This window comes from Psittacula echo (assembly GCF_963264785.1).
Source record: "Psittacula echo genome assembly, chromosome: 7".
Lineage (NCBI taxonomy): Eukaryota > Metazoa > Chordata > Aves > Psittaciformes > Psittacidae > Psittacula > Psittacula echo.
In genome coordinates, this window is record NC_137740.1 from 6,290,002 (window position 1) to 6,303,864 (window position 13,863).

Here is a 13,863-nt window from a genome sequence, read left to right on the forward strand (position 1 = left end):
GTAGGTGAGGAAGAGCAGGGCTGGAGGCGAGGTGATGCAGTGAATTCCCTCCCGTCCCACGGATCCACACCTCTTCTCCTCCAAAACATGCTGAAATGGTTAAAATGCTCTGGAAATGAAACTCTTCCCATTCACCCTCCTCCTCCCCAAAAATTCCAGCCTACCAGGGAGGATCTGCTCCCCCTCCAAGCTAGCTTAGCCCCTGCCTTTTTTTTGTCTGTGGAGCAAGGCACCAGTTCTCGGGAATAGCACTGAATTACAGGCTGGCTTACGTCAGATTTACTCCTCCTGTCCTTTGCTCTTGCTGCTCTATTAATTTCCAAATGCCTCGAGCAATTACCAGAGCTGGGAAACAGTATTTTTGGGGGGCAGCACCCACCAATAACTGCAATAAACCCTGATGTTGAAAAAGGGAGGAAGGAGCAGACATGGGGGCTGCGCTTACCTGGCTTTACAGAGTGCTTTAGTGTGGATTTTCATGAGAAACGGTGTGTGTGCAGCAGTTGGGAGCATCTCCTGGGGGCTAAGGAGGGACTTGTGCTCTTTTCCCACCCATGCACTGCTCTTGAGGTCCAAAGTGCTGCTCCCAAAGGGATACGGGGTGCAGAGGGGTGGCAACGGGTGCTTCCCAGGGGGCAGGTTTGGGATATGAGGGCTCCATATGGCTGGAAGGGATTAGCCTGGAGGATTATATGGGCAGAGAGGAGGGGAAAGTTGCTGCAATCTCCACGTCCCCAAAACCCCTCGTCTGTGACCCCTGGCAGATGCGCAGGGATGATTGCTGGGGACAGCCAGCACCGCTTTGGTGCCCCTGGAGCTGTGTCCCGGTCTCTGTGCTGCCGGGTCAGAGCGGTGGTGGGATCCTGTGCCAGCTGGTGATGAGGAAAGCTGGGATTTTCCTCCTGCCGCCGCCTCGCACCCACGTGTTGCATCCTCCATGGGCTTGACGCGTGTCCAGCCTGAGCTGTTTGCTCAAGCTTTAAGCTTGCCCGGAGAGAGCGTCAGTGTGCTCGGTGCCGCGCCACGCTGCGCGGTCAAACCTGCTCCCCAGGGATGTGGGACTCGGGATGTTGCACACGTCGTGACCTTATCCATGGCTGTCCAGGGCTCGGGGAGGGCTGGCACTGCTGCTGCGGGATGCAGGGGTGCAGGATGCTCTGCAGCTTCATATCTAGGCAGTAAAGCACGATGGATGCAGGATGCAAACACAGGATGCAGGGTGCAGCTCCATCGCCCCACAGCACAACACTGCATGGATGCTGGGGTGCAGGATGCTTTGCAGCTGCTTTCTTAGGCAGCATTTCCATGTACATGCATGGAGGGCAGAATATTTTTACCAGTTTTAAAACATCCCCTTGGAAATTGTAGGAATGATGCTGAGGCACGATGGCTTTTTTCCATGCACACCACTGAGGCATCACTGTGTTGCAAAACCCATCTTGCTTGGGAATGGGGTTTGCCAAAGGCTTTCCTCATGGCACACTGATGTTGCTGTCCCAGCAAAGGCTCATGAAAGGCTGGGTTAGCTCTTGGAGCACAACCGCAGCCTCACAAAGGACTTCCAAGCCCATATTTGCTTCCTGGGAAGCATCAAGGGTGCAGAAACCTGGTGGGCTTATCATGGCAGTGCTCCCAGGATGGTGGGTGGTATAGGATGTGTCCTATAGGATGGGTGCTGTTTGAGGGATGGGGAGGACAAAAGCCATCATTGCTACTGAATACAGCAGTCCTTAAAATAGCAGTTCCATCCGTCCAGGTTAATTTAGGGCTCTGATAGCATGGCCTTGGCCTGGCCACAGCGGTGCCGGCTGCTCCTGAGCAAAGTCCACTGCCTTCCTCCCCATCTGCCTCAACAGGGTTTGTGCGAGGTGCTGGACTTTGTACCCACGCAGCAAGTCACAGCCTTTGTTTAAGTCAGCTGCCACCTCCGCCTCAATTTAAGGCATTTCCATCCCTCCACTGGCATATTTAATAGAAGATACTGTGCGGAGAAGATGCGGCGAAGCACCTTCAAACATCAGCACAGCCACTTTGTTAAAAACAGTGATTTTTTGTTGCGGTTGTTAACCTGCTGCTTTGTTAGAGACGGGGATTTGATTATTTATTTGGTTTTTAAAGGCTCGGTGTGGGAAAACTTCACAGATCAGCAGGCAAATCCATCAGGGGCCACTGCGAGCGGGGACGGGTGCTCGGCTGGCTCTTCAAAACCCGTCTGAACGCCTGCAGAAGGTTACAGCAGTGCTTCAAACGGGCTTTGTGTTATTACACGAAGATGGTGGCCATCAGCATCTTGTCAGGGACAGGCAGATGGCGTTCACCTGCTCCGGACCAACTTCTTTTGCCCTTTGCCTTTGGTGTCGGGGAATAATACTGGGGCAGCTGCTAGCAGTAAAATAGGCTTAAGCAAATGGGATATTTTGGCATTCAAGTGCATGACAAGAATGGGAGTATTTGCATTAATTCCCTCCTCTCTTTTCCCTGCGGCGGGAGAGGATGGAGAAAACTGGGATGTTTTCCCGCAGGGCAGAGCCGGATCCTGGTCTCCTCTGGCTGGACCGGGGGTGGGAAGTGCCGGGTGTCTGTGCTCCATCCCACAGCATCCCGCTGCCCAAACAATGGAAATGAATGTTTTCCGGGGAGGTCACAGTGTTTCCCGCTGTACTGCAAAGGCAGGCACTGGGAGGAGGGGATCTCACCCCTTTGCCTGGATCTGGATGAGGGTTCTGGGCATCACTGGCTCTCATCACTCGCAGTTTATTTTGTATTCTTTTTGATACCAAGCAGCAACCAATGAGACGAGGGAGCTGAAACGCGAGGTGGCAAAAATAAATGGAACCCCATAATATTTCCAATCTGTGCCCATCTTCAATGTGGAAATCACTGCTGGGCACTGGATGCCTTTGGGGTGTTTTGTGGTGTGCTGGCTAGCGGAGGGGATAGGCAGTATCCTCGTTAGTTGTTAGTAAATCCTTCGGACACATTAAAACTATGGCTTTCCGAATGCACATGGTGCAGCAGCACAGCATTTGTCCAAAGGTGTGGATTATATACTTTTTTCTCTTAAATTAGATTACCTATTTAAATCTAGTTTTTCTTCTAACCCCTTCCAAAATTCACTTGGCAGTTTCAACCTGGAAGAAGGCAGAAGGCAGGGGAGCGGTGATGTGCACAGGCACTGGGAAGCAGAAGTCCGGCTGCCTTGCTCCCCATCACCAAATTATTCCTTTAGTTTCTTGAGAGGGAAGCAGTATTTTTCCTTAATCTCAGCTTTTCACAGGCCGGTAAAGGAGAGGATTTGATTTCAGCTGTGATGGTTAAGGCGAGGATGGAGGGTGAGGCAATGCACATGCCGACGAGCATCCCACCATGCAACCCCACTTAATTATACCTCAACAGCAGCAGCACAAAGCGAGGGCTATCATGGGGAGTAAATTCCCATCTGCTTTAACTATCACAACTTTTGTTGGAGAAAACTCCAACAAATTACCTCTCCTGGCAGCTTTGCTTGCTGGGGCTATTTCCCTTTTGGTTTAGGAAATAATAATAGTTTTAAAACCTCTGACTTTCATTTGTAAGCTAATTTTGTGGGTACATCAGGAGCAAATCCAGGGGGAAGCACCAAGTGTGCAGGGCAGGAGAAAACGCACGTTGTTGGTGTGAGGAGGTGCACTGCAGCGGTGGCCCTTGGTGGAGCAGAGTATCCTGCGCTGGTAGATGAGCAGTAGATTAATAGTCCTAAGCAATTGCATTATCTAATGAAAATTTTATCTAATTATTTTATATAACTTTTTTGGCAGGTGGGCCCTGAAATGGGTGGTATTGATTGCTGGAAAAGAGCCTGGCCTGTCTGTTGCAGGACTTATTAGAGGAGACTTGATAGTAATTAATACCTGTGTATTTACAGCATTCTCCAGGCTGCTAATTGCACGAGATCCATTTGAGCTGCTAGGAAGTGAGGAGGGTTTGTACACTGGTCTTAAGGTGTAGGCTGCACATGGGTCTTGTGCTGGGGAATGTGCCAACACTGGGAGAGCCGGGACCTTTGGCTTCACCATCGCTCCAAGCTGGGGATGGGGGGACTCAGGGATGCCCATCACAAAGCATCCCTAAATACCAGCGATGGGGTGCATCTGTGTACCCAAAGCACTGGAGCTCCTCTGCAAAGCCCCTCCTAAGTGAGGGGAAACACTGCCACCAGGCCTGGCTTGACTTCCCAGGAGTTTCCCTTTGTAAACCCTCTCCATCCACACGCGTGTGCAAAACCGAGCCTAATTGCATTTAGTCTGGTTTACACCTCCCATGCTTTATCCCCCCCCCCTTTAATTCGGTTGCTGTGAAATGTTTGCAGCTCTGCCAAGTTATTTCCTTGGGATATATTTAGAGAAAGCCAGCTCAGCAGAGCGCTGGGTGTTTGTGGAAGGATGTTTGTAAATGTTAGCAGGAACGCTGGCGGGCTGGCGGAGCAGATGTCCGCGAGATGCTACCAAGAGCCTTATTTACAAACTTGTAAATGACTGAAGGGGGTTTCCTTCCCGGGGATAAGGGGGACGCCGACTTAAGAGATTAAAATCCTATTGTTCTGTGGAGGACGGAGCTGCTGTCTCAGATTATCCTTTACAAGGAGGGGGGAAAAAGCCCCGTATTAGCTTGAAACGCCATTCAACTGTTGTGCCTTTCTGGTTCTGAGCTCAGGAAAGATGCAGGGCTGGGGCTTGTTTCTTTCTTCTTAAAGGAGGGGGGAAGAAGCGTGGCTGTTCATGGCCGGGGTGTACGCTGGTGCTTTGTGTGCTGGGCAGCTTGCAGGTGATGTATTTAAAAGGAGCACAGGCAGCTTGTGCTGGCATAGAGGTATGATTAAGCTGAACTTGTACGCACAGCTTGGTGTCCCAGGGGAGCACGGTGATGCTGTTTGGGTGCTGTGGTGATACTGCTACAACAATCTGTTTTCTTATTTATCTCTTCCTCTTGCCAACAAGCAAAGCTTCGGCCTGGTCTCCTTTCACCTCCTCTTACCCTAAAATACACCAAAACCGGTTTGTTTTGTCTCCTGGAGCATCCAGCCAAGTGGCTCAGCACTGGATGGTCTCCCATGTGCCCCAAAAGCACCCTGAGAAGCTTTGCAAGCACCGTGAGCACTGGCACGTGGGCTGGAAATCACCCTCATCAGCTGCAGCGGGCTGGTGTTTTACTTCTTATCATGCACATTGATGCAACACAGATGCTGTCACCGGCCCGGGGACTGATGCAGGAGAGCATCTGAGGGCTCGGTCCAGAGGAAGCGGTTGGCGTGCTGTCCTCCCCAGCATTAATCGGGTTACGGCGAGGTGTGGGAGGGTTCTGTTATTAAATTGAAAACCTGGCTCTGTAAGATGAAGGCAGCTTTAACGAGATGAAAAGGCTTAACCAGAGTCCAATTAAATTCCGCATTACCTGTTTACGCAGCCTGCTTAAGTCCTGACCCCGCACGCTGATTTCTTCCTTAGGCTCCAAAGCTTGTGCTCTAGGCACAAGAAATGAAATCAAAGGGAGGCAGATAGAGACCAGATCACCTGCGTGTCCTGAGCATCCCGAAGGCAGCTGCCCTCGAGTGCCTTGTGCTGCTCCTGTTGTGGCTGCGAGGTGTGAGCCAGCAAACCGAATACCCAGCCCTCCTTAGTTTGGTTTTAGGTCTGTGCTGTGAAGATATTTCTGCTCTCCCTATCTCGCTGCTGGGTTGATGGAGGCTGGGTCGTGAAGGGGGCATCCTCTCCGCTGCCTGCTGGTGCCTTGCACCACTGTTTGGAGGTTATCTTTATTAAGACAAAGTGTTTGGTGATGCTGAGGTGAGCTGCACCACTGCCTGTGCCACCCTAAGCTGCTCGCCCGCAGCGTGCGGTGGGGGCACCAGCTTGTGCTTAACAACAGCAAATACCACCGATGGGATCCTGTTTTTCACAGTCAATAGAAACCATCACTTGTGTTGGTGAAGCGTGGTGTGTTGGGGTGGGTGGCAGGCTGGCTTGGGCCACCACGCAGGATGTTGTCTTGCTGTGACACTGGGAGCCTTGCAGGACGGGGTGCAGCGCCTTAGCCCACTTTTGAGATGCTCTTGGAGGTGGCTCAGGCATGTCCAGCAGTGGGGATCGTAGAATGGCTTGGGTTGGAAAGGACCTTAAGATCATCCAGTTCCGACCTCTCTGCCATGGGCAGGGATGCCTCACACCAGACCGTGTCATGCAAGTCTCTGTCCAACTTGGCCTTGAGCACTGCTAAGGATGGAGCATTCACAACTTCCTTGGGCAGCCCATTCCAGTGCCTCACCACCCTCTCGGTAAAGAACTTCTTCCTTATATCCCGATTGAACTTCCCCTGTTTCAGTTTAAACCCATTATTCCTTGTCCTATCGCCGCACTCCCTGAATGAGAAGGAAGAATCCTGCCATGCAAACAGCGCATCCAAAAAGCTCCCCAGCTCCCCAGACTTTCCCTTCTTGAGTGCTGCCTTTTATTACCAGGGCTACCCTGGCGCTGGGGGCAGTGACACACTGCCTGGTGATGCCTGCCATGGCAGAGGGGCTAGAACTGGATGATCTTAGGGTCCTTTCCCACCCAAACCGTTCTATGAGTCTATGATCTCAACCCATCACCTCTGCGCTGCCGGCTGCGGCTTTTCCGTTCAGCCCCCGAAACCCTCTGCACCTCGGTGGTGCCTCACAGCTCCTCTCGGGTCGAGCGTGCCGCAGGGCGGGGGGCAGGAAGCTGCTCGCCGCACCCTGCTCTGAGCAAACCCTCACAGAGACCTAAATCCTGCAGTGAAGAGGGTAAATAAACAACAGCTCCGGCCCACAGCTCCTCCCGGGGCCGTGGGATGAGCCGAGGGGTGCTCTGGCACAGCCAGCCTTGGGAAAGCACATCTGGGTCACACCGAGATGCTGCTGGAGCACTCAGGATGCTCCAGGGACTGGGGAGTTGCTCGGTGCAGCCGCACCAGTGCCGCTTCCCTGCCACTCTTAAACACAGTTAATACAGGGAAATAACCCGCTCTCTTCCTAAGGATTAGGTTAAGAAAACAAGATGGTTTTAATAGCCCTTTTACATCCTACATAGATCTTAGCTGAAAAAGCTAACTGGTTTTGCGGTGCAGCCAAACAGCACATATTTCCTTTTTATTTTGTCCCTGTTTCCCCCCCCCCCCATAACCTGGTGCCAGAGGTCCTGCGTGAGCAAATCTGCTACTGATAATTCAAGTGCCCAGCTCCTGGCTGTGCTGTTTTGTCCGCTTCCCATTGCCTCCTGACCTCCATCCTTCTTTATTTGCAAAGCTATACGCGCAGGCAGCGGTAATAAATCAATTAATGACTCTGATGAATCGTTTAATGGCTGACAAAATAACACTACAGTCAACAGCTTGGATCTCTACAGCAGTACCAGAAGATGCTGGTTGACTCAGGGTAGGGAGACGAAACAGAGACTGTTAGCTCAATTAGTGCAATTAGTGCGCGATTTAAAGGCTTAGACGGCATCTGCTGGCGTACCGAGCCGGTGTGTTAACTGAGAGCTTTGGTTTGGAAGTGAAACGCGGGGATCCAGATTGTCACCGCTCCGCTGGCTTCCACCAAAAAAGGGGGGAAAAGCCAACATATGTAGGGAAAAATGAATATATATATATGTATGTGTGTGTCTGTAGCTGTAGATGTGCGCTCCAGGAGCACATATATATTTATTTCCAGCATGGAGCAAATCTACCATCTAATAAAAGGCAAGCGAGCCGGCATGCTGGCTGTGCCTGAGCTATCCTTGCTCCTCTCTGGCAGTGCTTTGGTGGAAGGAAATGTGGAAAATTTGGAAGGAAATCCCTGTTATGTGCCAATGGGGACCTTGGTGGCTGGATGTGTTTGCTGGATGCGCCAGCATGGACATGGAGCACAGACGGGCTTCATGCTCCTACACTGTGCCTTGTGCTCCCCATCTCCTGCCAGCTTCCGGGGCATCTCCACCTTTGCTTGTGCAGGGGAGGTTTGGGGTTTTTGGGTAGGGGCTTGGCAGTCAAATTCCAGCTGAAATCTCCAAAGTCCCTAAGAAGAGTTTCTGAGCCAGAATGGTCAAAATAAGCCAGCTGGGAAGGAAAAAAAGCCCTGGTTTTTGGAAATGAGAGCTGGAAAGCCCCTGGGGTTAGGGTGCTCACCCTTAGGGATTGGGAAATGTATTCCCATTGCCTTTTTTCCCCCTTTTCCTTTCTTTTCTGGCTCATCCCAAGGGATTTGCGGAGCCGCTCCAGCCGCGGCTGCGCTCCCATTGCTTCGGCAGGGCTAAAGGTGCCTTGGTGTTTACCTTAGCGGCCGGGCTGGGGAAGGGAATAAAAGAGAAGTAAAATGTCACTTCTCAGCCTCGTAAATCATTCATCAAGGGCTGGCCAGGCTGGCTCCCATCCTGCAGCGTGCTCAGGGCACTTGTGGGCTTTTAATGACCGAGTTCTGCCAAGCACCACATGTGCGAGGAGCTTCGGATCCCCGTTTGCACCATGAAGGCATAGGTGAGGTTTCGGGGTGTTTTAACACGGAAAAGCACTCTGGTTTGGTGGGAGAATGGGCCTTTGCTTCAAGATGTTCTTTGCCCTCCTTCCCTCCGCTCCGTGTGGCGGAAGGCAGCGTGTTCTCCCCTTGGATCCCCCAAATCCACATCCGTCTTCGCTCCTCCCCGCTTGGGGATCCATTTTGCCTTGGGAGATTCCCCCAGCAAAGGATTATGGTGTGCTGGAAATCTCTTGGAACCATAAAATATCACCTTGGCAGCTTTATTGCGGCGCTCGCCGCCTTGGGAGAGAAGCGTTTTGCGTGATAGAGGGTTTAATAAAGGAAATTCCAAATGGGCTCACAGCAGTTTGGGGCTCGGTCTTATGTATTTTTGCATTAAGAACCGTCATCTGCTTTGCAGAGAAACTGCAATATGTTCATGGCCTTGGATTAAGATTTGGTTTTACTTTTATAGCTGACCCACTTGGGGGGATGGAGGGAGGAGGAGAACTGGGTTCACTCCCTCTCCCGTCTATTTTTGCTGCCGTCTGATGTATAAAAAGAGCCTGGAATGGGCAGGCTTATTTTTCCTGCCAGGACTTTTCTTTATTAACCGTAAAAACACTCAGATCTGACCTTTGCTGGGGATGTGGGGAAGGCTGCTTGGGATGCCTGCTTCAGGAACATGGGGGGGAGTGTGGTGTGGGTTATGCTGGGGGGGGGCTCGGGACCCTGTAGCTGCAGGAGGACCCCGGTTATTTCACAAAGAGGGTCTCTTTTTGGGGAGCCAGCCTGTGCTGTCATCTCTGGCACTTGCAGCTCTGACGTGCTGGGGTGGGAGAAGGGACAGCTCATCCGGCGTGATCCTGGCCTTCATCCCACATCCTGCATGTCGGCTGCTGCCGGAGAGCGTGATGGAGGGGGGACAAGTGATGGCCCCTGGGAAGACACAGGGGCTGATGCTTGCCCTCTACAAGGCTTTCTGTTCTGGAATAGTGAGATTCCCAACCAAACGTGGGGTCCCACGTTGGCAAGCCTTAGTCCTTAATAACAATCCTTCATTATCCGGCCTGCCCAAGTCTTGTGGTTGTCACCGCATCGGATGTGGTGAGGGGCTGGGGCTGGCTCAGCTGCTGTCAGGACGCAGGGTTTGGTGGGGACAGGATGCTCCAAGCTTCAGGGTAGGACCAAGCCTGAGCAGGCTCACGTGTACCCCATCTGTTGATGGGATTTCCTCAGTGGAAAATTCTTCTCCCAATTTCTTTTACGGTGGACGCTTTCCCTCGGCCCTGCCATGTGGTTTTAGGTGGGTAAGTCCGTCGTAAAAGTCATGGAGGGTGTAGCTCAGTGATCCAAACCCAATTACTATCACGGAGCCTCCCTTGTAACTGCCCTGAGTAATGGTGATGGTTAAACCAGAGCGCTTCAGCAGCACAGGTACTGCTCTGAACTCCAACAGGGATGTGTTGCGAGCAGAGGTCTTTAAGAAAAGATCTTTTTCTTACATTCTCCTTCTGGGTAGGAGCTTCTCATCATTCCAGTGCTTTCCCAGTGCCTCCATCTCCACAGCACAGCAAGGAAGCACAGACAAATAGAGATGCTGAGCAGGGTGTCCTGGTACCTCGTGTCCTTCCCCATCCCTCCTTTTCAGAGCTGGAGCCTCTCTGGTTGCTCATCCTGGGGTGACACGAGGGGAATGTGACCCCACAGATGGGGTGCAGTGAATTTGGAAATCCATAATAGGACCTTGGCATGCTGCTGAGGTCAGGGAAGCATCTTTTTTCAGAGGACAGAACCGAACCAGCAAGCCTGTGCGAGTAAGAGAAGTACTCGAAAAGCTTGCAAACAGCTTGACACGGAGGATGAGGCTCCTTGGTGGATTAATGAAGCTAAATGCCTGGGTAAAGGAATAAATAAGCCCTGGAATTATCACCAGGTTTTGTGCAGACATCTTCTCCATGGGCGAATCGCAGAGGCCGGTGCCCCTCTGCTTGCTTCTCCATGGAGGGAAGATGCTCAGGGCATGGGCAGCGATGCTTGGGGCGCTGGAGGTAGCAAGCGAAGTGACTCATTGGGATGTGGCAGAAGAGACAGCCTTCTAGATGTGTTTCTCCCCTTAACTCCCGACTCATCCCACCGTGTTTGTCCTGGTTTTGTTCCCTGCAGAGCGCAGCAGCCGCCCCGAGTCCCGTGCTTGGAAACATTCCCCCGAACGACGGGATGCCCGGGGGCCCCATCCCACCCGGCTTCTTCCAGGTAGGCTCCCGCTCCTCCCGATGCTCCCCTCCACACCACGCACGTGTTTGCTTACGCTCTGGGTGTCAGCGCTGTTGTGCCTGTGTTTTTATCCCAAGGGGATGCTAGGGAAGCAGCATGCTGACCTGTGTAGGAATAACTCGTGTCCCGCTGCCCTTCCACGTTTGCTTTCTACTCTTTGTGGCCTTAAAGCGAATCTCTTCCGTGCTCGAAGAGGTTACTGTGTATTTACAACCAGTGTTTTTTCTCCAGAGCTGCTTGGTTTGTGTTTGGGTTGGGGCTGTGTTTGTTCTCCGGCCCTAACAGACGTGCATAATTGAAAACATTCTGGATTTTGATCCCTGAAACTTCTTCCCCCTCCTCTGGTTAACCGCTTGATTCTTTCCAAATGCAATCACTGGGAGCATTAACAAACCCTGGCTGTGGCTGCAGGCTCCAGCCAAATTCCCGCATGCCGTGGAGGCACCTTGTAAGCGAATACCTAGCAAAGTCCCCCAAATCCCCTCACTCCTTCCTTCTGCGCCGAGCTCTGACCGAGGCGGGGGTAACATGTGTTTGGAGTGATGCTGATGGAAAGGATCTCGACAAGCACATAGGGAAGGAGTTTTCAGACGTGAACTATGGAGTTTTTTGTGGGTTGCTCCGCAATCTCTTTGCAGTGGCGTCAGTTCTTGGTGCATTCAAATCTTCCTCCTTGAGGAAGAGACACTTGTTCGTGTAACGAACGGGATGAGGGTTGAAAGGAATATTTGTTTTGGCAAGATGGTGGGGGTGGTTTTTATCTGGGCTTGTGATTTGTGCATGGGAGAACTTCTCCGGCAGTAGACAGGCGGGCTCGATAAGGCGCTTGTGATTTATTGTGGCGATATCTGAGCCCGATACTGCCGCTTGCGTGTGTATGGGAAAGGGGAAGGAGGGCCTGGGGTTTCTTTTAGAGAGATCCCATTTCCTGAGCATGCTTCTGACAAAGTGAGAATATCCGATATTGATCGGGAACCCTAAAACAGGCGAAGCTTGTAGCAGCGCGGGGTGAAGCCAGCAGCAGAGATGCTATCTCACAGGTCACTGCCGCTGCCAGCAATTCGAGTGCCAAGCTGCTGCTTCCAACAAATGTGTCTCCAGGAGCCCTGATCTCGCCCTGTGGTGGAGCTGAGTGTCCTCTGGGGCTCCTGCTTCACACGGAGCTGCGAGGGATGCAGAGCTGGCACCAAGTTAGGGCAAGGCTTCAAGAGTAGGGGTTGGCTTTCCCAGGAGGGGAAGGTGAGGAAGAGGAGTCGCATCTCCCCAGGCGTGCTGTGCATGCTCATGCTCCTGTCTCGACTCTTCACGTTGACAGCCTCCAAGCTGTCCCCTGTGCTTTCCTGTCTGCCCTCACTCACATAGTGGTGTTGCACTGAGGGTCCTATTCAGGAGCAAACAGATGATTCTAGCTCCCTGCATCTTGTGGAGCTGGACCAGGAGCCTCTGGGGAAGGGAGGTTCAGAAGCAGCCCTGCTTTCTTAAGGGGTTGGAACTAGATGATCTTAAGGTCCTTTCCAGCCCTAACTATTCAATGATTCTGTGACCTGAAAACCCAGTGGCACCAGTGCAGGTGCCTTGTGTGGAGATGCTGCCCATCCCTGGAGCTGCAGGAGGGGAGAGAGAATGGGTGCTGATGCATATGGCTCGCATGTGACATCTCAAGAGCCTGCCTTTCCTGAAAGCGTTCCGACATCTGGTTTCTCCTCCCAGCTCTGGAGATGGAGGGGAGAAGCAAAATCCCACCTCTTAACACAGTCTGAACATGGCCTCCATGAAAGCCTGTCTGATTTGTTGCAGGTGCTGGAGCTCGTTCCAGCTTCAGGAGATGCTGGACACCAGCTCATGCAGAGGTGGGCTGCAGGCTCAGCAGGGAGCTGGTCACAGCCTGGGAGTGATTTCCTATCTCTGTAGGAAGCTAAAGTGCTGAACATAAGAGGGCAAAACCAGAAAGGTCACAGGGGATGCAAAGAATTTCTCCCCAGCCCTTGGTGTGCCAGCACTGGGAGGAAGTGAGGTTCCTGGTGGTACCACCTCAGCTGGTGCTAGGAGACTGGAGGATGGAGAAGGCTCAGGGGGTTTCAGAACCTTGTTCTTCCTCACCATACTGCAAGCACTAGAGGCTTGCAAGGGATATCCCTGGGGGGGGGGGGCAAGCATGGGCAGACTGGTTTTGACAGGGTTTAGAGAGCCTGTCACTGTCCTGGCATGGTGGGGCTTCATATGGGAGCTGAGAAGGGGAGTCATGAGCGAAGCTGAGATTGCAGGAGCCCTGCACTGCCAGCCTGGGGGTGCATGAACACCCCCCCCCAGTACCACACAGCGCTGCTGTTTAGCAAAGGGAGAATTGATATGGACCATTCCTGGGAGCTGGTGGTCCAGAAACCCATGGGAGTGAGCTTAGGGAAGTAACACATTGGGAAAGGGCGAGGAGAGGAGGAGTCCAGGCTGCGTCTTGCAGGGAGAGTCCTTTCACCATGCTGGGGCTCAGCAGTGACCTTCAGGCTGGGGGCCAAGGGAAATGCAGCCTGCAATGCCCCAAAGCCTCCCCAGAGTGGTAGGAAAGGAGAGGCCCTGGGCACCCTTGGGTTGCGGGGGCATTGTGTGGTGCCAGCCAGCAGCACGGCATTGGGCTGTGCTCCGGACAAAAGGTGGCTGGGTTGATGGCCGGCGTGGGTAGATGCTTGCATTGAAATCTCTCTCTTTGTCCCATTGAGATGAGCAAACAAACCCTCTGCTCATCCTCCGAAAGGTCATCGGAGGCATTCCTGCTTTTGTTGTGAAAGCTGGATGGATGCCGGGGTGCAGATCCCTCAAAAGGAGGGTGCCAGGGAAATGTAGGAAGGAAAATTGGAAACAGAAAACAATTCATACCGCACCTCCTTAACACTAAATACATGGCAGGGGGGCAGCCAGCAGCCGTGGCTGTGCCTCCTCTCCCCAGTGCAAACTCCCTGTGCTGCCCTGTACCCCGCGCGCTGATGAAATGGAAAGTTGACCATAAATCAATGTCGGCGCTGCGTTAGCTATGCATCAGCAGCTCGGAGAGATGCACCAAAACAAAGCACCGCCTGCTCCGTGTTCCCACACTGCCCCCT

General features: G+C 52.6%; 1 protein-coding gene across 3 annotated transcripts in view; it reads left to right on the forward strand.

Annotated features, from left to right (window-relative positions):
* Positions 1–13,863, forward strand: part of SSBP3 (single stranded DNA binding protein 3) — a 53,314-nt gene that overhangs the window by 24,983 nt on the left and 14,468 nt on the right. For all 3 annotated transcript variants that reach the window (XM_080622476.1, XM_080622478.1, XM_080622477.1), the window contains exon 5: positions 10,658–10,747. In XM_080622476.1, coding sequence (XP_080478602.1) covers positions 10,658–10,747 — 90 coding nt within the window. The remainder of the gene's footprint in view (positions 1–10,657; positions 10,748–13,863) is intronic.